The 25,972-nt window shown below is 43.1% G+C and overlaps 3 protein-coding genes across 7 annotated transcripts; 1 reads left to right on the top strand and 2 right to left on the bottom strand.

Annotated features, from left to right (window-relative positions):
* Positions 1-376: 376 nt before the first annotated feature.
* Positions 377-18,981, bottom strand: sacs2 (sacsin molecular chaperone 2). 2 transcript variants are annotated; one of them, XM_077617427.1, is made up of 8 exons: positions 18,866-18,981; positions 17,128-17,167; positions 16,859-16,946; positions 16,632-16,743; positions 16,400-16,546; positions 13,173-14,592; positions 12,538-12,626; positions 377-11,746 (listed from the first exon to the last, which is right to left on the bottom strand). In XM_077617427.1, exons 2-8 carry the CDS (start codon positions 17,148-17,150, stop codon positions 1,017-1,019), a joined length of 12,609 nt encoding a protein of 4,202 aa, XP_077473553.1. In that variant the 5' UTR covers positions 17,151-17,167; positions 18,866-18,981; the 3' UTR covers positions 377-1,016. The 2 variants fall into 2 exon arrangements, with proteins under 2 accessions (XP_077473553.1, XP_077473552.1); XM_077617426.1 differs by lacking the exon at positions 18,866-18,981 and having other exon boundaries at positions 17,128-17,556.
* On the top strand, positions 18,432-22,692 carry LOC144087115 (uncharacterized). Of its 3 annotated transcripts, none has more exons than XM_077617438.1 (3): positions 18,432-18,449; positions 19,083-19,173; positions 20,180-22,692. In XM_077617438.1, exons 2-3 carry the CDS (start codon positions 19,116-19,118, stop codon positions 21,073-21,075), a joined length of 954 nt encoding a protein of 317 aa, XP_077473564.1. In that variant the 5' UTR covers positions 18,432-18,449; positions 19,083-19,115; the 3' UTR covers positions 21,076-22,692. The 3 variants fall into 3 exon arrangements, 2 of the variants coding, with proteins under 2 accessions (XP_077473564.1, XP_077473563.1); XR_013304644.1 differs by lacking the exon at positions 18,432-18,449 and having other exon boundaries at positions 19,000-19,173; positions 20,180-21,670; positions 21,777-22,692; XM_077617437.1 differs by lacking the exon at positions 18,432-18,449 and having other exon boundaries at positions 19,000-19,173.
* On the bottom strand, positions 21,736-25,857 carry ercc1 (excision repair cross-complementation group 1). Of its 2 annotated transcripts, XM_077617436.1 has the most exons (10): positions 25,564-25,857; positions 25,131-25,493; positions 24,780-24,883; positions 24,583-24,682; positions 23,495-23,571; positions 23,274-23,373; positions 23,123-23,194; positions 22,976-23,044; positions 22,801-22,883; positions 21,736-21,903 (listed from the first exon to the last, which is right to left on the bottom strand). In XM_077617436.1, the coding sequence occupies exons 1-9, from the start codon at positions 25,618-25,620 to the stop codon at positions 22,827-22,829; spliced, it is 999 nt and encodes a 332-aa protein (XP_077473562.1). In that variant the 5' UTR covers positions 25,621-25,857; the 3' UTR covers positions 21,736-21,903; positions 22,801-22,826. The 2 variants fall into 2 exon arrangements, with proteins under 2 accessions (XP_077473562.1, XP_077473561.1); XM_077617435.1 differs by lacking the exon at positions 21,736-21,903 and having other exon boundaries at positions 22,699-22,883.
* Positions 25,858-25,972: the final 115 nt, after the last annotated feature.

Here is a 25,972-nt window from a genome sequence, read left to right as displayed (position 1 = left end):
TTCGTTCTGGCGTCACACGCATCTTTTCCTTGATTATTAGCTTCAAGGACCCTAGTTACAATGGACGTCTCAGTTCTCAAGGGAGGGGTGGGAAACAGGAGTGGGACGTCAAATAGTCAAGGACCCTAGTTACAATCGACGTCTTAGCTCTCAAAACAAATTAAAGTCATGGAGAGCCGAAGGATCGTCTCCACATTCCAGCAGTCCAAGAAGATTCGGCCTCCCTGTTGTTTAGTCTAACTAAGAAGCAAAGCATTTACCTCGTTGCAAGCAGGCATTTTAGATCTAGTAAGTGAAGCACTTTCTTCATTGCAAGCAAATATATAATAATGTAAGACTAATAACCCTAACACATTACCAGCACAGAACATATTCGTAACTTGAGGACTCCCTTTTATTTCACATTTAGAACCCAAAGATTAAAGCATACAACATTACGGTAGTCATACACAAAAAAAAAAAAATGAAAAAATGTTATCAAACCCGACTGGAATAAAGAGTAATGGGATTGGTGCGCTGAAGTGAAGAGCATAAACGAGTCTTAAGAAGGTGTTAGTATAGTTTAGTTTAGGTCATAATATAAGACATACATACATTCTGGAGCACATGTGTCAAAGAGGCGGCCCGGGGGCCAAATCTGGCCCACCGCATCATTTTGTGTGGCCCGGGAAAGTAAATCATGAGTGCCGACTTTCTGTTTTAGGATCAAATTAAAATGAAGAGTATAGATGTATATTAAATTTCCCGATTTTCCCCCTTTTAAATCAATAATTGTAATTTTAATCAATATTTTCTGTGTTTTCAAAAATCATTTTGTAAAATCTAAAAATATTTTTAAAAAAAGCTAAAATAAACATTGTTTTAGATCTATAAAAAACTGAATATTCAGGGCTTTTAATCCATTTATTTAAAAAAGTCGAAATATTATATCTAAAATGGTCCGGCCCACATGAAATCGAGTTGACGTTAACGGGGCCCGCGAACCAACCCGAGTCTGACACCCCTGTTCTAGAGCCTTATTTCACATATTTTTCAACTACATCAAGAATGTCAGTAGCCGTCTCCAGTGCTGCAGCCACATCGGCCGAATGGAATCTCTCATTTGGAATGCTGGGGAAAGGATGGCAGTTGGGATATTGGGTCTTTTTCCCGTCCACGCCCAAGGCCTTAAGCCGGGCAACGTTATCAGAAAGGACGCTTAGCGAGGGATTGTAGAGTGAGACTTTATCACAAATGGTTGAAATGGTGCCGCCGAGCCTTTTGCCATTTGTTTTGTACATGACAGCTACAAGGGATTTATTCACCGCCTGGTAGATTTTGAACAGACACCACTCGGGGCTCTCATCACTTTCACGGCGCGCCGCATTGAGATCGCAGCGGGCCTGCCGGCACCAGCGTCGCGCCTCCCCCGCATTGGGCCTTGGGACAATGTCATGATGGTCCCAGAAGTTATAGGAATGGTTTCGTCGGAAGACACACTCCCGGCCTGTCCTGTGGCGCACAGCCTCCTCGTCCCATTGCTGGAAGAAAGCTCCAAATGATGAGCAAGTTCTGTTTTTCACGTATGGGACTACCTTTGTTACATAGTGACAATTAGGGTTCTTGTCCTGATGCCATTTGAGGTACAGTCGCTTGCTGGGTTTGAACCTCTCCTCCTCGGGAAGACTCCAAATATCTTCCAAGCTTAGGTCAATTTCCCTCACTGCCTCTTCATAGGTTTCTGGTAGGCCACCTACTCTTAAAAAAGTTGAATTGTGTTGTGGTGTCCTTTCTGCTAAATCAGAAGAGTTGGCTTCAAAGGGTGAGACTGAGTCAGGCTCCGCCTTGTTTTCAGTCTTAATCTGATACAGATCCACAATACTAACTTCGACGGGCTCGTCGTCACCAATTCTTATTTTAAATTTCTTTGAGTCTTGTCCTGATTGTCCGGGTATTTCCTCCACAATGACTGCATAAACATATTTGTTGTCTTTCCAGTATCCCACATTTTCTCCCTCTTCAAAGTTGTTGAGGACATTCATTTCTAATGCATCAAGCCACTCTTCTGGTATCTCTCCTTTTAGAGCCGGTGCTCTGGCAGAATAACCTTCAGCACTGTCGCAAATCTTATTCCCGGCCAAGGTTTCCCGAACATCTTCCAGGTTCTCACACATGAGCAACTGTAGGAGGACTAGAAGGTGGTCTGACATTACGTTATCTAAGAGAGAATTGATCTCTTTTATCAACATCGTGCCCACTTTAGTAATGACTTTTGGAAGCATGGTGTCATTGTGTTTCAGGTAAAGGATGCAACCACTTTCAACTTTTTCTACAACTACATCTGTCTCTCGGTCGGTGTTCTTCAATCTTCTTCCATCTTCCAGCCACAGCTCTGTTTCCAGGCACGTACAGCACCTGATGTCTATGCCGACAAATATTTGCTGACACATGTCTTTAGCCTCCTTTGCAGTTAATTTCCCTTGTGACTGCTCTCTCAAAACACATATCAGTCCATAGGTGAATGCATCTGAGGTCAGATGTTTGTCAAACCAGTGAAGGAATTCACAGGCTTCCTCACAGAGTTGCAACTGCGATTGTACGACTTTTTCTTGGATGACTTGTGACAGCATTTTAGGTTGGAGTATTTGGGGCAGCAATTTCAAAAGTTCACATTGTTCATAGATGTCTGTGCCCAGATAACACGCACTGAGTTTCTCAAGCAAAAGGAAGTTCTTTTCTAGCGATGCTTCCAAACGCTGGGGGTCTAATGCCGTGTTATTGAAGAACAGATCACACGATGGGTAGAGTTTTCCATCTACAGCAGGCAGGTAAAGGGTTTCTACACGGTCCATTAGAGAATCCTTGGATTTTCTTAGTAATAGAAACAAACTCTGCACGGCACGCCGAACGTTTTTTTGTTGGTTTTGATTTAGCTCTGTTTTACCACTAGAATCCTCGTGAACCGCTGCCAGAATATTGCAGTACTGTGCTGCAGTTGGTTCCCTCTTCACACCAATGCTCTGGAAAAATTGCATGTACGGGAGGAGCTTCGGCGGAAGAGTGTACAAATATGGCCTAAAGTCATTTTCATCGGGGAGGAGAAGAACAACATTGTGTGTGCACACTAATTTTTTGTCATCTTCAACCAGCACAACTGGGAGACGTACCAGGGATTGCGTGTCGAAACGCTTTCCTTGCAAGTACTCATAAGATGCTCGAAATACAGCGGCGCGGGTTTTGATCTTTGCATCTGTGTCACAGGGTGACCGAAAAATATTGTACATGTTTCTAATTACGAAGGGTGGAGGTGGGCGGTGATGAGCGCCTGCTTGCCCAATACTATTTTCAGGCAACAAATTCATTCCCTGTACATGTATGATTGGCATTGCAGACCAAATAATTTTTTGATTGGTGTTGTAGTTGTCAATCATAGAACCGTTCATTTGAACAGCAGTTGTCTTTTGCGCAAATGGCAAATGATAGTCACATAGTTGTTTTTCAACTTCAACAGGAAAAATGAACTTAATGTTGGCGATGCTATTCAGCATGTTTTCCTGATCTTCTACAACTCTCAAGGCTTCTTTGAGAACTAAGTTGGAGTTCTTTTCCAACTCAACGGACCAGCCATTTTCCTCAGCTTCAGACTCTATCTGCTTTGCGAATTGTATGATATGGTTTTGGGTCACAACATGATTCATTCCAAGTTCCCTGAGTAACTGCCGTGCCGATTCTTCTGTTTTTACTGAACACAACTCAGTCCAAACTATCTGGGGCACAAACATTTTCGAGGGCAACATTGCTTGATACAAGGCAACTTTGTCATCAAAGTAGTAGGAGGCTCGCTCCTCTTTCCCGTCAACATTAACAATCATAGGCACTTCCTTCAGTGTGGCGATTATGGTGGATTTATGCTGAACATAATTGTCCTGATATTCCAGTAAGAGTAACAGCTGAAGGCACTGACTCTTCTGACGCACCGTGAACTTGTGAACTACAGGCAGGAGGATCTTGATGAAATATTGCAGACCATTCAAAGTCTCAAAGTTCAAAGTTTCAGACACATTGATGTTCTCGGGATTGTTTTTGAGGAAAATACTTTTGCTCTCTGGAAGTTTAAACAAGTCTGGAAACTTAGACAGCGACTGCGTGCTCAGCATGTAAACCGCTTCGTGGCCGTCGATGCTGATGCGATTGCCTTCTATTGTTTCAAATAGTGGCAGTGACCGCAGCTTGCGCTGATATTCTGGACACTTTATGGACTTGCTAGATTGCAGGAAGTTTTGAAGTTCTTTCAGGTCAGCAAAAGAAAGCAGGGAAAATTCTGAACGCTTTACATTGACGATTTGGTCCAGCACAGAACTTTTGTCATTCACATTCATGAGTTCTTCTACTAACATACTAACAGCAGGTCTTAGCAAGCGATCAGTGAAAAAAACTTTGTGAAGCTTTTTGAAACCAAGTTTGAACAAGAGTCCCGATATATCATCGCCCCGCTCATAGGGAATCACGCTGGGCATGTCTATCATTTTTTGGATTAGGCACTTTTTTGACCTTGTGCAAATGACAGGCAAAATGAAGAAATCACCCAAGAGCTGCTTCACATCAACTAATGTCAGATCTTCATTCCCTTTCTTGTTTTCGTGATTACTTGCACCACTTTTGTTTTTGATGTGGCTTAATAAGAATCTCCACAGCAACTTCAGCCAGGCTAGCAATTTGTCAGTTGGAACATAAAGACCAGACTGTGGATCAAGCTCACATCTTTCGACATTCTGTTTAATTAAGACCTTTAGCCAGTCAGAAGCGTCAGGAATTGTCAACTTGTTGGCGAGCCTCAGTGCTTGCAGCTTCTTCGAATGAGCAGAGTTAGTCTGATAATGTACGAAATGGTGCTCGTAACCAGAGAAAAGATTAGTGTACGAAGTTATCAGCTTGGGGGCTTTGTTGTCAAACACCCTCAAAACCTCATCCGCTGTGAGCAGGAGAGGAAGTCCATTGAGTACAGTAGGTTGTCCATTGTCTTCTTCCGTTGTCTTTTCATGGGAAATATCACTTAGACAGAACTCCAGAAGCTCTGAGCATCTTTGTGGATTTTTGATTAGCGTGTCAGTTATTGGAAGCGGTAAGAAGTTTGGCTTTATTTTCAAGAAAGTCCGCACAGTTGAAGGATTAGCATCTTTTACGGCAATGCCAGCAGTTTTGAAGCCGTCCCATATCCTCTGCATTGGCCTGAAGCTGGGAACCAAATCCATGCCAAGGTCCATCAATATGCCATTTATCTTCAAATTTGTTGATTGCATGTAGAGTTCAGTCAGTGGTATGGTTTCTCTTGCAGCCCTCCAGTCAATAGAGTACTTTTTGAAAGGAGTTGATGGCCTTTCAGTATTTACGGATGATGTGGGCCTTAACACTGGAATAACATTAAGGCCTCTTTTGCTGATTGATTTGTACACCTCATGTATCATTTCGTGCCATTCCTTGTCCACATTTTTAGACACCGTTGGCCAAAAATGCAAGTATGAGTCAAGAGCCGCAACATCACACAAAGTAGTGTCTGTCAAACGGACTGTCTCCACCGAAATTGTTTGACTGATGGAGTGAATAAGATCTCCATAGAGTGGGGCAATGACCTTGGTTTTCAAGGATTCGTTGCGGTCTGTTTTTAAACTCAAGCCATCTTGCTTCCAAAGGCCTTTCCTTGCAGAGTCAACCTCAAAGTCTCCATTGATGTGAACAGGCAGACCAGTGGTACCTGGTAGAGGAAGGTGACAAAAGGTTCCTCCTTTGAAAACACTATCTGCTGTTTTTCCTTTCACTCGTGCCGCGATTGCTGCATGTGCACATTTTCCTTCTTCTTCAGCGGACTGCGACGTCCCACACTGCTCTGCAACAATCCATTCACTTTGTCCATTGCCTGTTGAGATAACAGTTCTAGTAATTAGCCCACATGGCACTGAGACATCATCTGGAATGTCTTTTTCTGTTCGATGTGATTCCTTTTCGACTGAAAAGATTTTTTGCATTTCATCTGAGTCTTTCTTGATTTCATGGGCCACAATTTTCCGGATATTTTTCAGGAACAAAATGAGCCCTTCGAGGTCCTCAGAGAGGGCATCACACATTTCTTTTATATCATCCTCAATAACTTCGTGCTGCGATATTTTGGAAGTCTCTGCCATGCAAGCAGTCCTTAGAGGCAACCTAATCATGGTTCCACCTCTCAGGGAAAACTTGTCTGGAAGATAGGAATTGTAAACATCCTTGTACATCTCCTTAAAAGTATCGTCTAGTTCATAGCCCATGCCCGCATCCACCTGCTCGCCGTAGCTTTCAATGTACTTTTTATTGGGATCTGAAACGCACAGTCGGTCATCTCCCGTGAGGATTGAGGGACAGTCAGTCAGATGAAAAACAGAATTGAATCCAAGGCCGTATTTTCCAATCTTGCCTGGATTGTGGCGCTTTCCTCCAGTCCCCAGCTGCTGAATGCCAGCTAGGTCTTCGTCTGAAAAGACATTGTTGTCAAAGACACACAGGGCCGGGCCTTGTAGACAGTTCCATTTGTCTCCAAAGGTTTTCTTAGTGTTGTGCCATCGTCTGTCCCAAACAAAGTGGATCTCCGTTGCATCTGCGTCATCAGCATTTTGGATGAGTTCTTTGAGGATATCCTTCTTTGACGGATACGCAGAAATGATGTTTTTAATTCTGACAGTCAGATCCTCCTTTTGTTCAAAGTGGAAGGAGTTTGGGGACAGCTTTTTAATTCTGTGGTTTTCCAGACTATGGTGCCTGGTTGTTTTGACTCCAAAATGGACCGCCACAGCACGTGAGATATCCTTGTGGCAGAGTGTTAGATCCTTACTAACTGGCATCCATGGACTGTCATCAAAAAAAAGCTGGTTGGCGGGTTCCAAAACCCCATGTTCGTTGGGGATGGGACAATCGGAGGCGGGGTGCAAGTTGGCGTCATATATGCCTTGGTACAAAATAATGAAACATATTTTCCGATCTTTTTTTGCCAAAGGTTTGTTTCCATGTTTCAATTTGACTTCCTGAAGAACGTTAAGAAACTGGGGCAGAGTGAACTCGTTTTCAACACCTATACTCTCCCAAAGATTCCGGAAACGCGCAAAGGCGGGTAAAAGCACATGGAGATAGGGCTTGGCTTCCAATTGCCCGTGAACAGCCACACGGTTCACCTCCACAAATGTGTTGCCGTTAAAGATGAACGGAAATGAGTGGGCGCTCTTTTTAATCAATGCAGACATTTTTGAGTCACAGACGCATCCATCCAAAAATTTGTAGCATTCGGAGGCAATTTTCAGAAGTTTGGATTTGTCAATATTTTGGGATTCCTTTTCTGCCTTTCGCATTTGCTGGAGCACAATGTCAGGAATGGGTTTGGAGCGAATTCCAAGAACTTGTAGAAGGGGATCATCAACATGCATGTTCAAGCCAGAATGGTCAAGGATGGGTTGTGTCCTGTCAACAAGTGGTGAGCATTTTTCACTGAAAATGTCAACCGGCTTTCTTAAGACTGGGACGTTGAGGTCTAATCCTGGGAGAAATGGAATCTCTTGCAATGCTTGCCAGTGGCAGGAGTCTTTGTCATGCAAGTGATCCTTCATGAGTTCAAGAAGGCACTTCAAATGGCTATACACTTTTGTTTTGTCACTCTCCCAAAGGGTTTGGATTGTTTCCGCTTTCTCAGCAATAGCCTCGAGTGAAAGGTGGTCGTCTAACATCCCATGTTCCAGCAATCGTTGAATCCTCTTTGGGGAACAAAAGTCATTCTCGGTGCCCGCAAGCAATCGCCCCTCCTCATCTTCAAAAAGGCAACAGAGTTTGCCTGAAGGATTCACAAGTTTCTTGATATACTGGAGGTTTCCATCCCTTGTTGGCATGCAGGGATAACTGACCAGTAGATGGTCAATATCCTCAGAGTTAAGGTCAATGGCATGTAACAAGAGAGTATCTCTACTCTTAATGTCCAAGGTGGCGAGGTTCTCAAACACCACATCTTGATAAAATCGTTTCCAATCCCATGTTTTCTCCTGCAAAATCTTTTCAAGACCAGCCTGTTTGAAGCTATTTCTCAACCAGCGTGGAAGAGGAACAACACGGTTTGGCTCCTTGACATGTTTCTGACAGACCTCCATCACAAGCGAATGGAACTTTCCGTCCTCTTCAATGCTTTCATGTAGAAATATGGCATTGTTTATGGAACACCAATTTTTGCCATCGCAGAAGACCTCTAGGGCAGAGCCATTCCGCGTGAAGGTGGCGTAAAGTTCATCCACCAACGGTTTGAATGTGTGACCAACTTTTTCCCTATCAGGCCAAAAAATGTGGTAGGAGTAACTTTTCAGCTTGCCGTCTTTTGACATGCGCTTTAATTCTAAAAGTGATGTGACATATGCGTTCACTATGGGATCCTGGAGAAGTGATTTGTTCCAGTCATGTCTCACGCCACTTTCCCACAGGCCTTTACGATTGCTAGTGACAGCGAATGTCCCATTGATGTTGACTGGGAGACCAGTGTCAATGGAAAGTGGGAGGAAGCAAAAGGCCTGGCCAGCTAGTTTGTTTGTGGTAAAAGTCCCACTTTCTGGATCTCTTGTCAAAGGCACAGCTATTCCCCCAATGGGCAGGGAGAAGTTGGCTTGATTCTTCCCCTTTTGCACGGCCATTTTTAAAGACTGATTTGTCCCCAAACAGTTGTATACGAGCCATGTCTGAATTGTGCTTTGTTCGCCGCCTATCTGGACAATGTTGACGGTTGAGCATTCAATGACATCTTTGCAATTTTTACCGTCTTTCAGCAATAACTTTTCGGCTTGAGTTTGCCTCGAATTATTGTTTTCTGGAATCGGGAATGTCATCAGAGTCGTTTTGTTGACCGTGTGGAGCGTTTGTATTTCTTCATCTTTCGGCGGTGTTGCTGCCTCATTTGGGATATTTTGCAAAGACAATGTTCTGATGTTCTTTAGAAACAGGATTTGCATTTGAAAATTGTTTGTAAACCCCGTCTGCAATTTGACAATACTCTTTTTGTCATATACTTTGGTGCTTATCTCGGACTTGAGCGCTTCTTCTTTAGTTCGAAAAGGAAGCCTGATCAGTGTACCCCGATAAGGGTCTGCAGGACTTTGTGTAGTGAAACTACAATCAAAAATGTTTTGATATGGTCCAAATTGACCTGGAAAACATTGAGACAGGTGATTTTTGGTGAGGTCCAACGCGATCCCGGGATTGGATTTGTTCCTGATGAACTTTTTCAGATGAGTCACGTTTGGATCAAGTATGAGGAGTTTGCTTCCACTGAGGACTGAAGGAACATCTGTCACGTGATACACAGTGTTGAATCCAAGTCCAAATTTTCCAATTTTTCCCACTTTGTCTTCTTTTGAGGCAGAGCCCACTTTCACAATATTCTCCCAATCCTCATTCGTGAACATTTCGTCGTTGAATGCCCAAAGGCAAGGGCCCTGGCACAGGGCCATGCCAGGATCTATGAGGCTTTCAGGCGGATTTTGGTGTACTCTAAAATCCACCAAGAATTTACACACGCCTGCTCCAGCATCTTCGGCATTTTGAATGAGCTCTTTGAGGACGTCACCTTCCTCGTCATACTCTTTGAGAATATTTTTAATCCTCATTGTTATGGGCTCAGATTGTCCACACTGCTCAATCCCCACCAGCTCAGGTCGGAGGATGTGCGTGCTCAGGAACTGGATGTCAAACCATTCGGCAGCTGCTTTTGGAATCTCCTCATGCAGAAAGTGCACTTGCTCGTCGTCGCAGTATTGAAGTTGCGCCAAAGTTTTTTTGCTCATGTCACAGAAAATGGCTGTCGACAGTGATTTGAGGGTATACTGACCCCCCCGTGCGGTGACTGGCCCCGGTGTGTCCTTCGGAACAATCATCTCTTCCTTCCATATCCATTTGACAATTTCTATCGAGACTTTTATCTCGGGGTGACTCGCAATGGGTGGCGTTCTTTCTTCAATTGTTTTCATCATGGAATGGAGAATGTCGACAGTATCACTCTCCGCTAGGGACAATCTCATGCCGAATTCCGTCAGGAGGTTCTTGTATGGTAGGAATTCCTTTGGCAATTTCCTCACCCAGGAGCTCAGATCGAGATTAGGTGGGTAGTCCAGAACTAAATCCCGGGGTGATACAAACTGGTCACCGCACCACAGCCAACACGAGTTTGAATGGGCTAATGTTCTAAAATCGGAAATGTGATCTTGCATGTATTTGTAAATGCTATGCAACCTCCTTTTGAAGTCTCCATTGGTGTCAGGATCCTCCAGTTCGGCCATTTTTGGAATCAAAAAAGACAAATTATCCATCACTTTGTTTGGCGGCGGAAGGCATTTGAGACCAAGTTTTTTGCTAACTTGTTCACACAGGCTTCCAATTAGAGGCATGGCATAGCCAACGACATCCTCATACTGAGAATGTCTTATTTCATTTGGGCAGAAGAGCGAAATCTGCTCTGTGTTATTACACGGGTTGGCACACGGAACCCATTTCAGCATTTTGAGGCTGGCAAGCTCTTTTTCTGAAAATTTGGACAGGAGGCTATGAGCATCAAGCATGTTTAAGAGAGCCTGAGCTCTATCCAAAGTCCGTGAGTTCAAAAGCTGCGTTTGGATTTCAGCAGCAGCTTGCAACAGGTGCTTAGCCGACACGTCCGCTTCGCTCATAATAATTCCAAGATCTGTTAGGGTCTCAAGCATCTGTTCAGTTTCACAATATTGAGAAGGCGGGAAAAAACTTGGATCAAAAATGACAGGGAACATTGGAACCCTTGGGTGGAGGAAATGGGAGGTCTTCTTCAGGACACCGTTTGCTTCCATGAAGTTTAATTCTCGACAACGGTCTTTCAAGGTTGGGTTTTGGGAGAAAAGGATTCTGCCGTGCTTTAAAATCCAAATCATGATCTTTGTGGTATCCTCGTTGCTGCACACTTTGTCTTCAATGTTGTCAATCAAAAGATGAGCTGCTTGAGCTGTGTCCAAAAGATGAACGTTCAGCACATGCAACAGTCTGCGATCGGTCTCCGTTGTACATTGCACTAATGAGTCGGGCATTGGAAGATCCGTCGGTATTTTTGGACCGCGACCCAACAGAACACCCTTTTTCCATTGCGCGTGGACAGGCGCGCCTTTTGTATTTAGAAACAAAGGCAACTTGGAGAGGAGATCCTCCTCGCTGTTTGAGAGAGAATCCAGAGACGAGAGATAACGCTTCAGGTCTTCTCGAGTCCCGGGACTCATGGTCTCAAGTTCTCCACGGAGGTGTCCGTACTCTACGTTCATCAAGATCCTCACAACACTTCTTGCAGATGGACTCAGCACGTACAAATCAAGGTCGTCGTGCTTGAGCCATTTTTTTTCCCCCACCACTGTCCCGCCGACTTTTTTCACCAACTTGGCTATTTCATCCGGCAAGCTGACTTGCCTTCTTTGGTGGAAAATGAGAGTTGTGTTTGGGTTCATGTTAGCAAGTAATACAGTTTGACGGGAAGAAAGGGGGCCCACTGGTATTAACGGAATGTCAAGGAAAGAACTTAACTTTGCATAGTGACGGTTGAGAAATTTCCAGAATTCTTGAAGCCATTCTAAAGGTGGATGCCGACTGTTGTTGAGGTCCCACTTGACGGGTCCTGTGTTCAAACGCGTCCAGTCCTCAGGCAAATATCTCCTGGCGTACCGTGCCACAAGATCGGCGTCCGTGTCTATTAGCTTGAATAAGTCTGCGGAGAAGACAGAATCATAAATACCTGTATTTTTAACTCATTGGCTGCCTTTGATGGCGCTCAACGTCCAATCCATTTTTTCAGCAGTCAAAAGGGATGGGACGTCGAACGCTGTCAGTGGTCTTGAAAGCAGGTACCGCTCCTTCAAATGTACTCCCCCCTATTTTTAATTATTAATGGACAACACAACTGTTGATATTTTTAAACCTTGTTGACATTCGGGCAGGCGAGCTAATGTTGGATAATGGCTACGTCTGAGGGCCGCTGGTGTCTTCTGTCATCGTGTTTTTGCTGCCCCTGTAATTTGGGAGAGTGCGGGCTAAATGCTAACATGGTTAGCACGTCCGTTGGTGGGTTTCTGCATGCTCTCCCTATGCCTGCGTGGGTTTTCTCCGGGTACTCTGGCTTTCTCTCGCATGGCCAAAACATGCAGAGTAGAATGATTGAACACGCTAAATTCAGTTTTTCAACCCTCTTTTCCTTTGTTTTTTTTTGCACAATATACATGCTTTGAGGATATGACATGATTTTGTTCAATACATTAAAAAAAGATAATGATTATTTGATTAGATTCACAACCCTGACAAGGACAAATGGGGTTAAAGATGAACCCATGAATATTTGATGACATTTTAAATGTATCTATTTTTTTGTTTTTTCAAACCTGTATTTATATGTAATTGTTCAATGTGAATTCCATGTATTTATAAGTGAAATGAGGTCAAATGAGTGAAAAAAGTTGCTTGCCCTATCAAGGACTTAGATGAAAATGGCAAAACATTTCTTACTTGCACGAGCCAATTGTTTCAAGTGGGCAGTACAGGCTGGGCTTAGATCTTCTGGGATGAAGAGGTCTTGGCAAAATGGTAGCAGGACCCTGCAGAGAACGAGAGACCTTATTATTCCAAATTTTGCAGAATATATTCACTTCTCAGTATGCTAATACTACTACTACTACTGTTGGCCAAATTTAACACCCGCCAGTAATGCCGCAGTGGTTCTCAAACATTTTACAACAAGAGTGCCACCTAGGTCAACATGACCTCATTGGCTGCCTCTGATGATAGTAGGTGTAAAGGCCATTTCCTTTATATTGCCTGTCCACACGTGTTGCTGCACCATTAATTTTTTACATTTTAAATGTATTATTTTTTTATTTTTACCTTATTTCTATGTTATTTTCTAGTTTTTGGTTCTAAGTAGAGGCTGCATTTTCTATATTTATTTTTTTGTTATTGTTTTTTTTTTATAGACATGTATTCCTTCAATACTTTAAAATGCATCAAGAGTTTGAATGACAAATTCAGTCATTCTCTTGTGTGCCATTAGATGGACTCCACAAAACCCGGACCACCCTTTCAGAAACTCTGTCCGAATGGTGCATTTCCTTAATGCGCAAATCACAGGCATATTCGTAAATTACCTTGGAAATTCCTCGCTGTCCATCAAGGCAGTGTCCTCCTCCTTGTCTGTGAAAGCTCTAAATGAGCCATCACTGAGGGGCAGAAGCTGAAGACCCCGTAGATCGCTGTGTTCTCCATCACTCAGAATATACTCCAGAATAGAGAGTTTGTCCTTCCTTGACAGTTTCTGCATGTCCACGCGACGGAGGACAACCCTGAGGAAGGTTGGCGTGGCATACTTCAGGGCGCTGGCCATGGGGTGGACCTTTTCTATGGCCGTCGCCACATTGCTCGGGAGCGTGACGAGATTCTCCCCGCAGGAAAGTAAAGTTGTTCGAATGGCAGCCAGTATGTCAGGCCTGACGGACTCTCCACAGGGGAGCACGGCTTCCATCGGAGCGACAAAGTTTCGTTCGTCTCTGGCAAGGGACAGCACGGCCCCATTTTCTCGGAACAACTGCCGGAGGACGTCAATGGCGACGGCGTGCCATTTTTCCTTATGTTGGATTCCATTGAGATCTGGCCATAGCTCATACACACACGAGACGGGGAGAAAACCTTCTCGAGCACAGTGGACGGCGTCTCCGATGATCTTCTTGTACGCTTGCGGTAGCACCACCTTCATTAGCAATTCGTTCCACACGGCGTGTTCGTCGTGGATCTGATCTTCCTCCTGCCACTTGATGTGTCTCCTGTTATCCGTGAGGCCGAAGCAGGCGTTGATCTGGACCGGCAGGCCCGTCTTGTTGCTTTCGTTGTTGGGCAGCGGGAGAAAGCAGCTCAGCCGGCTCCCGCTGGCGGCTCGCGTCTCTCCGCAAGGGAACGCCAAGTCCACTCGCGGGACGAAACTCAACTTTTGCGCCAGGGTGTCCAACTCCTCCGTCGTTCCTTCCGCGGCGGCGTACGTCGTCACCAGCCATTTTGTTTCCACGCGGTCTTTGGAATCCATGGTTATCACTTTGAGCCTCGTCTGGCTTTCGTCCCGGGTTTCCAAAACGACATCTGCCGACGGCCAGGACTTAACTTCGAGCTTTTTGCTCACGGAGCCGTGGACGTCGACGTGCATCAAGGTCACCGTGGTGACGTTATTCAAAAACAGCAAGCTCAATTCTGCATCTGCGGCGAAGCTTTCAAAAAGCTCGACGACTTTATCCGCATTGTACAAATTGTCGGATATATCCGACTCCTGCGCTCGCAAAGGGAATCTAAAAATTGTCCCGTCAAAGTGCTGATCTTCGGCAATGACTTTGGACCACTCTTGTCCACTCACCAGCTTTAAAATGTCCCGGAATGGTTGAAACTGATCCAAGGTAGTCATCAGAACTTGTTGGTGCTCCGTTTCATCCAACGCCCAACGGAACCCGCCTTGTCGTTCACCAAATATTTTTTCTTGCGGATCCAAGAAGCCAAGGTAGCTCGAGCTGAATATGCTAGGAACATCTGCGAATAACAAAAAAAAGTTGCCTCTTCATTCAACTAGGCACAAAAAACTCGATGGAGGTACAGTAAGCTTGACATACGAGAAATTTGAGATACGAGGAACATTTCCAGCCAATTTTTGCCTTGAGATACAAGCCAAATTTGAGACACGAGCATACGAGACAGCCCGGTGGCCAAGTCCGCAAGACGCTGCTTAAGATAACAGAGAACTGTCTTTCTCGCCACATCTCCTTCGCGTAAAGACATCTACGAGCACTGGGCGAGTTGATAATCTGCGAAAAAGCTAGCGGAATCGACATGGACATGAAAGCAAAGCTAAGCAAGCATCTGAAAAAGATACCAGCGGCACTCTTCAAAGCCAGTCGTGGCTGGTTCCATAATTTAAAAAAACGAACTGGGATAGACTCGGTTCTGAGGCATGGAGAAGCAGCAGGTTTCGACATTAACATCTTTGCCTTGGTTATCGCACAAGAAGGTTTATATTTAGTGTAACGTAAGATTAAAACTTATTTTTAAGTGTGTGGGTGTATAGTAATTTTAAAGTTCATTACAGTTAAATTTCAAGTTTGTTATGGTTATGGAGGCGCGTTGCCGTCCGTCAAGTCCTCTCTCCTTTCCTTTCTAACTGTCTCCTCCACGCACTCCGCCGTAAACGCCACCGTCTGTCTGTACTGAGTAATGTCACATTTTAGTATTGAAGATCATAACCACTAGATAAGTATTGGTTACTTTGTGAGTAGGTGGTGAATTAGAACCAACCAAAAGATGTTTTTCCATTGGAATATCCTGTTTTTGGTGTTTTTTTCAGAGGGTGGGAACGAAAGAAGTTTAGTTCATTTCTATGGGAACAATTGATTTTTGAGATATGAGTAAATCGGTCCCTTAACGCATTAAGCTCGTATCTGAAGCAATGTTCCCTCTAATTTTTCGTTGGTCTGAGCAGAAAGTCAACCTCCCTGAGCGCACTGAGTACCAGTGTGAGCGACATCATCGGTACTCGGATGATTCGCCTAAAGACGTTTCGCCGACGGACGTTTGACAGACGGGCAGGACGCCGAATGGACGTTCCGCCGAACGTTCATTCGGCCGAACGGAGGTTTCGCCGAAACGGGATTCGCGCGCTCGCCCCGCCCCCGGATCGTGTGTGTACAAGTTTTTCAACCTCGGCCCGCGGGCCATATACGGCCCGTTAGGATTTTTAATCCGGCCCGCCGCCGGTGTTGTCCAAATTATAGTAAAAATCAATGTTAGTCTACCATCAATGGCAGCCCGGGAATAAGCACTCTTGGGCGGGCAGATGTAGCAGAACCGAGCCGTAAAATGACAGCAATCGGGTCAAATCCATCCTAAAACAGCATTTAATGATTAAATACAAATACTGGAGCTCTTTGGACATTAGAACCGAGCCCAGGGAAGTGAATTCCTTGGTAAAATGTCGTGATGATATCGCGATGGAGGCAAAAAAACGTCTATATACGTCCATTCGCCAAACAGCTCAAAATGCTCTCAAATTCGGTCAAATCCAGCCGAAAACAGCGTTTAATGATTAAATACAAATACTGGAGCTCTTTGGACATTAGAACCGAGCCCATCATGAAGAAAGGGGTAAAAAAAAAAAAAAAAAAAAAAAAAAAAAAAAAAAAAAAAAAAAAAAAAAAAAATCCGTTTTTTTTTTTTTTACTGCGCGCCATAGGATTTCTGCTGCGCAGAGAAGACGAGAGTAGTGCGCAATTGCGCACGCGCGCAGCTTAGAGGGAACAGTGATCTGAAGGTATTACTGGATATGCAGAATATCGAAGAAGTTCACCCGTTATGTGGTAAACAGAGTTGAAACCAATTCCGAATCTCCCGACGGTGGTGGGGTCATCATGCTTGACGCTCCTTCCGACGGCTTGAATTCCTTCCCAGTCTTTATCAGAAAAGGCTGCGTTGTTGTAGCAGTACAAAGAAGGTCCTATGCAAACATAGATATATATATATATTTTTTTTTTTATTTTTTTTTGCGTGTGAATGAATGGTCTAAAACATATTCAATTTACCTTGGAATTTTCTCAAAGCGTCCGTCCAAAGACTTTGAGTCCCATAGCTTCTCTCATCGTGTATGAAAGTCACATTTGTGGCTTGAGCGTCGTCTGCATTTTGAACCAGCTCCTGGTTTTAAAATAAATCAATCAATAAAATAAGCACAACGGCAATCTAATTGGTCTCCTCCCAAAGGACTGAGAAATTGACCGGTGCTAATCAGATTTGACGCTTGATGACCCACCTTCAAAATTTGTCCGCCGTCTGGGTAGCGACGTAGAATGTCTTTCAGGTAGTCAATGAACGGTGGCGCGGTGGCCCCAAAGGATGTCCTTCGCCAAACAAACAATTCCAATTAGTTAACTTTTTTTAAAATAAATACAACACCGTTGAATTTTTTATTAATTTATTCAAATTCAAGAAAAAAATGTGTTTTGCAGGGGGTTGGAATGAATTATAACAGCCTTTCCATTGGTTTCAATGGGGACAAGTGACTCTGTCTTTTCCACTCACCGTGTTTTTTTCTTGGCGCTCATCTTTTGTCGGATGACTTCTGTAAAAATGACCAGAAAAAGGTGGTTTAGATGTCTGCTCATTCACTGCCACTGAAAGTGATAAGACATCAAATCCCTGCCATTGACAGCAACAGCCGTTCAATTCAATTTGACTGCGATCGAGTGTTCCGTGGCAGTCTTGTCAATCAAAATGAATTAGACTTTTATCCCCGTCTATGCCAGCCAATGAGTTAACATCCATAAACATGCAGGGTAGGCCGGTTGAACACTCTAAATTGCCCCTAGGTATGAGTGTGAGCGTGAATTGTCGTCCGTTGTCCGTCTTCGCTGTGCCTGTCAGCTGAGATAGGCTCTACCACCCCCTGCGAACCTTGTGAGGATAAGCGGTTAGGAAAAATGAAGGAATGAGTCACGTTAAGTGTTTGTACACAAAGTATCTTCTAGAACAAGGGTGTCAAACTCGGGTTGGTTTGCGGGCCGCATTAACGTCAACTCGGTTTTCATGTGGGCCGGACCATTTTAGATATAATATTTAGATGTATTTATTTTTTTCAAATCGGATTAAAAGAACTGGATCAAAAGCCCTAAATATTCACTTTTTTATAGATCTAAAACAATGTTTATTTGAGCTTTTTTCTTTAGTAATGGAAAATGTATTTTAATCATTTGTCTTTCATTGCAAACGGAAACAAAATAGTTTTTTAAATTATGTTCAATATTAAAGTGGAAAACTGAAAATATTTTTAAATATTTATTTTTAGATTTTACAAAATGCTTTTTGGACCAAAAACACAAAAGAAAAAAATGGATTGAAAAAAAATTGCAATTATTGATTTAAAATGGGAAAATTTGGAAATATATTATACATTTTTTATCTTCATTTGAATTTGATCCCAAAACAGAAAGTCGGCACTCATGATTTATTTTCTCGGGCCGCTTTAAATGATGCCCCGGGCCAGATTTGGCCCCCGGGCCGCCACTCTGACACCTGTGTTCTAGAATCTAGATTTTTTAAAGCAGGGGAGGTGTCAATACTGATGTAGTACTCGGAGTCGCCACAGGAGGCGCCGATCTTGCACTGTGATTGTAATACTACTACTAGTTTCCATTCCATCCTTTCAGGATAAACGAAACTTATTCACCATTTGAATGAGAAAAGATCTTAATAATACATTTGACGAATACATCTTCGGATTATGTCACATAAATGCTCATCTGGTCGACTTTACCGCTAGATAGTACATTTTAATTATATTTCGTAAATGCAGGAAAATGCTTTAATATACGTTTATCAGTGAAATAAAATTTATCGTCGAGTATGTAAGTAAAAAACTTAATTCAAATATAAATAAAACCCTAGAAAAGCTCTTAATAAAAATTTTGAGGAATACATTTTCGGAATATTTCATATCAAAGCTCATTTGGTCGACTTTAACGCAAGAGAGTATACATTTTCATTATAGTATTTCGTAAATGCAGGAAAACGTCTAAATGTATTTTAATACACGTGTATTAGTTAAATGAAATTTATGGTTGATTATTTAAGCATTTTGATATTTTTTGTCCTGATCCTTATTTGCCTAAAGGGCATTATACTATAATTGTACTATGGAAGAAAAACCAATTGTTACTTGCTCCATAGTTTGTAATAGGCAGTGAAGATAATATTTGTTCGAGACTAAAACCAAGATGAAGTGATCAATGATAATGATGAGGAGGGAAAAAATGGATATTACCTCAAGTCAGCTCCGTTTTCCCAAATGATGCCCCCTTTGAGGCTGCATCACCCTTTTAAAAAGGCTCCAGAACGGAAGTACTGACGACACACCCCGCCCTTTCTCGGTCTTGTTTTCATTCCAACTTTCGTTTATTAAGAAGCGATGACTAGTAACCAAAATCAGTAAATTTCGGTTTCGTTTTTGTTAAACCTGTGTTTATACCTCCAACCCCTAGAGGGCGCTCTCCCCTTGTGCATGATCTGGTCACATGACTTCTTCGCCCTCCGTTTCCCAGGGCGAGCTGACAATTCGTCGTCTTTTGACAGGTACGTTGGAAAACACTCGTTTAAACACTTGATTTTACGGTCTTTAGGTCGTAGTTTGTAGCACGGGTTGGCGCCTCCGTGCTTTTTGTTCTTTGTGCGTATTCTTTTAACAACTAGTGACCGAAAAGCTTAGTATCGTGTTCTGAAATGACACGGATTAAATTGGATGGCAAGGTATAGCTATCGTCGGTGCAGCTAAAATAAAATATCCGCAACGAAGGCTTTTCTGGAATAAAGAGTCTCCCATTTATATTATGTCAACCCAATGGAGTCATTTTTTTAATTATCGCCTCCAACTTGATCCTCAATCTCTCCCTGTTCTTTGATTTTGCTTTTAATCTGTGCTTTTATCTTAATTTGAATCAATGTTTTGCCCGTCTCTATTTTTCCCTCTGCTTTGTATATTCATCCATTCATTTTCTGAAGCGCTTGTCCTCACAAGGCTGGCGGGGGGTGCTGGAGCCTATCCCAGCTGCCTTCGGGCACCAGGCAGGCGACGCCCTGTATTCATGGCCAGCCAATGGCAGGGCACGAGGAGAGAAAGGTCAACCTTTCACACCCACACTCATCTGAGGGCAATTTTGAGTGTTACACTAGCTAGCCTACCATGCCTGTTTTGGGTATGTGTGAGGAAACCAGCGTACACGGAGAAAACCCACGCAAGCCTGTCCTATTTTATTAGTTCCTTTGAAATTTCCAGATGTAAAGTGTCCCTCGGTGTCTAAAAATATGCTTCGAAATAAAACACATTCATTTTCAAAATCGTTTATCCTCACAAGGGTCGCGGGGGGTGCTGGAGCCTATCCCAGCTAACTGGGCAGTCGGCAGGATACACCTTGTATTGGTTGTATCTTATTTTTACTGTCATCTATATCATGATATATATGTTTGTAAATTGAGATGACGCTAATAAAGCTGAATTGTTGGAATTCAAATGAATATAGAACAGAAATTCCCAACCTAACCCTTGCCAGGGAAATGATGCTCTTTTCTCTGCTGTGAAAAGGCGACACCATGCAAGAAAAGAGCAATCCAGAAGTTGAACAGCGGCAGCTGTGCTCGAAGTGCGGCCGCGGCCTGGCTCTCCTGCACACGGACAAACCCGACGGCGTGTCCGTATGTCCGTCCTGCCGGGAAGACGGCGGACAGAGCCCGGCGGGCGTCGGCGTGGACCCGCACAGCTGCTCGCTGTGTGGCAAAACCTTCATCTCCCCAGTTCACTTGACACTCCACTTGGCCTCCCACAATAAGGAGAGGAGATTCCAGTGCGGCACCTGCGGCAAGCACTTCCATCAGTCTTCTCACCTGGTGGCCCACGAAGCTATCCACAAAGGCGAAAGGCCCTTTAAATGCCCCGAGTGCGGCAAGACCTTCGGGCGGGCTGCGCATCTCAAGACCCACCGGCGCCTCCACACCGGCGAGAAACCTTTCAAGTGTAGCTACTGCGACAAGGCCTTCACACAGAAGGCGGGTCTGCTCTCGCACGTCCGAATCCACACCAGCGAGCGAAGCTACAAGGTCCAAGAATCAGCCCAGGGGGGGAAAGGGGCGCCCTCGCCCCAGCCCGCGCCCCAGCCCGACGCCCGTTCCGATGATCTCAATTGTGGCGTCTGCTGCCGCACTTTTATCCGCTCCTCCTACATCAGATTGCAGGTGCGACTTGAGAAGGGGCTGCGGCCTTATCACTGCAAAGTGTGCAACAAGACTTTTGCCAAGCTGGATACGTTTATCAACCACTGCAATAAACATTTGAGGCAAAAAGGAGAAAAAGACCAAGAGGGCAGTGTGCTCAAACCGCCATTGTTTATCCCGCTCTCAAAGGCGCCACTACCGGAGGTCTCCCCGCCCTTGTTCAATGAGGTGACGGCGGCGAGCAAAGAATCCAGCTCGTGTCTTCTTTAGGCGCAAACAATCTCTTCATATCTTTTACCATTTCATAAAACTAAAGCGTGCACACGCCATTGACGGCGATAGACGAGCCTGAGGTGCTTGATACTGACCACACAGTTTCGCCTATTAAACTTCCAAAAACTGGTGATAGAGAAGCCCACCACGTGTTTGGAAATAAATAAATAAATAAAAATGAAAATGCTCAGTTGACAGGACTTTTCTAAATTAATGTATTCAATAATGATCACATAGTTTTGTGTTGGCTATTTATGAACTATACTTCAGCAAACAAAAATATAATGCCATTCAGTGCAATGGAAAAGGGCTGGGACAAGATTGTTCACTCAAGAAAAAAAGAGCATAACTATACAGGATTTGCTGCTTTCACAATCATTTAGATGCATTATGTACACATTTAAACCGGCAATAAAATAAGCAGTATGACCATTTTGCCGATAAAACATTGCAATGAAATTAATTTCATTTGGTTGAACATTTACATTTTGATCGATTGGTCGTAACCAATCGCTGTATGGATTCACTTTGACGAGAGGCTGTCAGCGCCACATAGGGAAGCTCTTCATCCCGGCCCAAAAATCAGAGAAAAGTAAGCATATCTCCATATTAGCTTAGCTCTATTGTCCTCTAATGATTGTGCACTACAGAAGATTAATTTTCCTGACTTGTGTGTATCCACTGATGTCCCACTGTAGGGTGATGGTCAAATGGCGCCTCCAGATGGGGTTCCTTCGCAGAATGATGCTTCCACTAATGAAGTCACCAGCGTTTACACCGACAGGTGCGTTCAGCATAAACAGGGTCTGTTTCCAGTGGGTTGGCCTGGAACCAACACATTTCTCAGGTTCTCAATCCACCTTAGTTAGCTACATGTATTTTTGTACAACAAATCTAACTCATTTGTTGCTCTTGACGGTGATAGACGTGTGATCTGTTGTGCCTGGGAGGGTTGGCAGCGACTGGTTATATTTTTTAGGAAGTATCGCTGGAGTTATTTATTATGCGCTTTGTAAATATATGTGCTATATATAGTAAATGCATGTTTAGCGTGAGTGCTTGGTGAAATGATTGTCATATAATTGATATTTAATCATTTAATCTATAGAATAAAGCATTACGTTTACTGGGCAGACGTATTCATAAAGCTACCAAAGGTAAAAAAGGGAATAACGTCCTTTCTTTTATTTAGAAAAATTGAAAAACATTAACACACAAGAAAATATGAATTTTAAAACAGCATTGTGCTGTGTTATGTAGTCTTCGCTCGATTATTGCGTCTTCACTTATCGCGAATTCACTTGTTCGCAATTTTTTCGGCTATTGATTATTTAAATGTTTTTAAAGTTCAATGAGAATGTGAAAATCCTCTCGTAAGCAGACGCCACTCTTGCTACTAGGACTCAGCACTGAGAGAAAAAAAAAAGTAGTTATAATAGGGGTGACCCAACTTTGCGATATTCGAGGGATTACTGTACTGTATAATATGTACTGTACGCTGATCAAAGTGTCTTGCTTGTATTGTCACTCAGGTTGCGTAGCTTGTCACACATAGGTAGGACTTCCGTATGTTGCCCTGGTGTTTGCTTTCAAAAAATAAATAAATAAAAAAGCCCTGGCCTTTTTTCAAATTTGTTTGTTTATTTTTTAATTAATTCATTTTGAAAACTCGATTTTTGACAACACTTAAAATGTCCAAAAACAGTCACGTTGTCAACCCACATTTATCCTGCCAAGGCCCTCAACTGTTACACTGTCTTGGATTTCAGGAAAGGTTTATGAAGCACATCATAGAGACGTTTTGCCTGCAAGCACAAAATGGCAAACGCAGTAATTTAGTGTATGTTCAGTTTTAGTTGTCTTTGTCGCAATAAGATAATGTGCACGCTCACTCTACCTTTTGTGGACCAAGACCTGGACAGAGAACCAGGTCTTCTTTAGATGCAGTGGTGATTCCTTCCAAGGACTGTTATAAAACAGTGCAAATACAATAATTACAAAAGTCAACATTTCTAATGGAGTGACAAATAGTTTCGGTACTCACAGAGAAAGTTGAGAGCAATGTCATAGCATCTGTTTTGTTGATGGACTTCACAGTTGTCAGGCAGTCTGTCACCTTCAAAACAAACGGCTATTTTTGCGTGGCAGATAACACAGAGGACATCAAACCTTCAAAATCTTAATAGCAAATTTACCTTGGATAAATAGTCTTTTTCAACTTGCTCCTTCAGAAGGTCTGCTGGTTTCTTCTCGTACGACTTGTATGTTTCCAGATAACGTCCGGCCTCCTCTGGGCTGCCAGGTCAACCCCCGAAAACAATAATGAGAAAATATGTCCTCATTGGTTTAGATTGGTCGGCTATTGTCATCATTGGCACTGAAACAACATCTTTCACTTTTTGGTTCTCGGACTTACCTCCATGCCAAAATAAGAGTGCAGTCAGCCATGATGCAGATACGAGCCAGCTCTTTCAATGCATGATGTGGGTCTTTCTTTGTGGTAAAACCACCAAAAAGTTTAAACACAAATTGGCCCAATTGAACAAATCATTACAGTACAGCAGTGGCGGGCCGTCAGGGCCTTCAAGGCCTTCTCTGCTGGCTTAAGAAATATCTGAATCATATATTATATTTTGTCCATCAATACTTATTAAATAATTCCAAATTGTCTGTTAGCTTCCTTTCATTGCTTTTCCCCCTGGTTGCACTGCTTACAGATGTGTGTTTTCATATTGAAGCATTTAACCAATCACATTTCAGCCATTATTTGTTGCCAGGGTCAGAAATCTGCCTCAAGGCCTTCACAATCAGTTCTGCGGGCTCTGCTGCATTAAACAAGCTTCGATAAGACTGTTGCTTTAACCAATCAGATTTCGAGTTGGCAACACCACAATGCCTTGTCGCAGGCGTAGGGATACGTCATTGCCTTCTCGCAGGCGTAGGGATACGTCATCGCTTTCACCAAATATGATTGGCTAGTCATAGAGTGGATTAGCCAGAGCTACCAAACTGTATCTGGAGCGAGCTGCACAAGCAAATATATTGTTGTGCTGATTTAAAGCCATTCTCAAGACAGACTTTTCAAGAAAGGAAAAAAAGCTGGACATTATTAAGAAAGGTCGTACACCTCCAAAGCAAGCAAGCCTGTCGCAACCGGGAACGAAAATTTTCAGCACTAAATCGAATAAAAACGTATGCCAGAAATACAAAAGGACAGGCTCGACTTTCAGCATTAACTTCGATGGCCATAGAAAAGAAGGAAGAAAGAAAGGAGAATGGATATGGTGTACAGTTAAAAAGGATTTTTGGTGAGTAAAATATGGCTATATTCCTAAATAATATTTCAATTGTACGAGGTTATTATTGATATTTTTTTATGTGTCGCAGCTGTAGATGCAGTAGAGGTTTTATAGCCATAAAATAGTTTTTGAGGGTTGGATTGATTCCGATAGCTGAAGGCCCCACTAGAAAATGCACGGACCGCCACTGCAGTACAGCACTTACCACATCGACTTGAACTAGTAAAACTCGAAGGGTGAAGCTATGTCCAAGCTGCTTTAGTCGATTGTGAATATAGTCGGGATTCAGGTTGTGGTACCTCAAACTTTGTCCCAAAAGAAACACACAAAAAAAAGTTGGAGAGAAAGTCAAACATATTTTTTATGTTTCGAAGACTGTATTCGGCAAGCGTAGACACCCACCTGAGAAAGAGCGCACATGTTGTTCTGCCCAGAACATAGTCAGGGACAACTTCTCCAAACTCCCATGGGACGCTCCTCACAAATTTCAAGATGGGATTACCCTTCTGGAAGCATAAAAACAATTCATGATAGGGCTGCCAGAAATGATTATTTACACAATACTTAACCAATCTTTATTTTTTTGCTACGAGTGGACCGTTGAGTGTCATATTTGGCTAATTTTGTGTTGTTTACTCTTATAACACTCTGGAATGGAATTCACATTTTAATTGCAGATGTCCATTGGAACCAAAAAACGATGCACTGAAAAGTTGGAAATAAATCATGAGCTTTGGAAATCTTGGCGCTCACCTGTCTTGGACTGACAACAATGCTGTTCCCAGACCCCGCCAGTTTCGGACCAAGGCTTGGACAGTTGAAATCTTTCTGCCCCATATTGGTCCCCGGACTCTCTTCGGTTTCAGTCACCCCGTCACTTCCACTCATTCCTTCTATAGACTCGCTCGGCTTCACACTGGCAATAGACTGGGAACCACCAGCTTCGGATAGGAGCTTAACTGAGGAGCCCTCTGGCTGAAGAGGTGCAGAACTTTGAGCTTTTGCCGTAATAATGTATTGAGCATAGGACAAAGACTGGTCCTCCTTCACAGGAGATTCACTTGTACTGGTTTGGATTTTTCCTCCAGCTGTTGATGGTTGAAAGAGCTGCTTTGGCTGGAAAACAAACATTTCAGACTCAACATGGTTGTTTAACTTGGAAGAACATGTTGATTCGATCACTTACTGGTGTTTTCTCTTTGGTGAAGGCAGAATCATCCAAATTAATATGAAACCTCTGCATGTCTCAAAAAGGGATGTTTTAAACAATTCATGAACAGAAATACCTGACGTAAAATCCGAAATACGATCTATCGAGAACTAAATATGTGCTGACGATTAGGAGCCGCCATAAAGTGCATGTTATAAATCTGCAGAAAGAAAAAGAATATTCGATAAGGTTTTCAATTTGGCAATCGTTTATAACCGCATCTTCAAGACACACACTTCCTAGTGTTCGGTAGCCCCGCCCTTCAAGGGCTTGTGGGTAATGTAGTGACAATTTCACATAGAAAATTGTTTTTAATAATTGTGGGATATTCAATTGTAGTTTTACATATATTTTATTTTGCGGATAAATATATTCATTTGCTTAT

This window comes from Stigmatopora argus, chromosome 13 (genome assembly GCF_051989625.1).
Source record: "Stigmatopora argus isolate UIUO_Sarg chromosome 13, RoL_Sarg_1.0, whole genome shotgun sequence".
Taxonomy (NCBI): domain Eukaryota; kingdom Metazoa; phylum Chordata; class Actinopteri; order Syngnathiformes; family Syngnathidae; genus Stigmatopora; species Stigmatopora argus.
The sequence above is the reverse complement of the archived record's forward strand: the minus strand, read 5'-3'. Positions and strand labels throughout refer to the sequence as shown.

Coding starts and splice junctions, on each gene's coding strand:
- LOC144087115 (XM_077617438.1), top strand. CDS start 19,116: ATGACTTCTTCGCCCTCCGTTTCCCAGGGCGAGCTGACAATTCGTCGT. Junction 19,174..20,179: donor AATTCGTCGTCTTTTGACAG/GTACGTTGGAAA, acceptor TGCTGTGAAAAG/GCGACACCATGCAAGAAAAG.
- sacs2 (XM_077617426.1), bottom strand. CDS start 17,210: ATGAGCAGACATCTAAACCACCTTTTTCTGGTCATTTTTACAGAAGTC. Junction 14,593..16,399: donor CTCTGTTTACCACATAACGG/GTGAACTTCTTC, acceptor TGTTATTCGCAG/ATGTTCCTAGCATATTCAGC. Junction 11,747..12,537: donor GAAACAATTGGCTCGTGCAA/GTAAGAAATGTT, acceptor TCTTCTCCGCAG/ACTTATTCAAGCTAATAGAC.
- ercc1 (XM_077617436.1), bottom strand. CDS start 25,620: ATGCAGAGGTTTCATATTAATTTGGATGATTCTGCCTTCACCAAAGAG. Junction 24,683..24,779: donor ACATGTGCGCTCTTTCTCAG/GTGGGTGTCTAC, acceptor TTTGGGACAAAG/TTTGAGGTACCACAACCTGA. Junction 23,195..23,273: donor AAAAAGACTATTTATCCAAG/GTAAATTTGCTA, acceptor TTTGTTTTGAAG/GTGACAGACTGCCTGACAAC.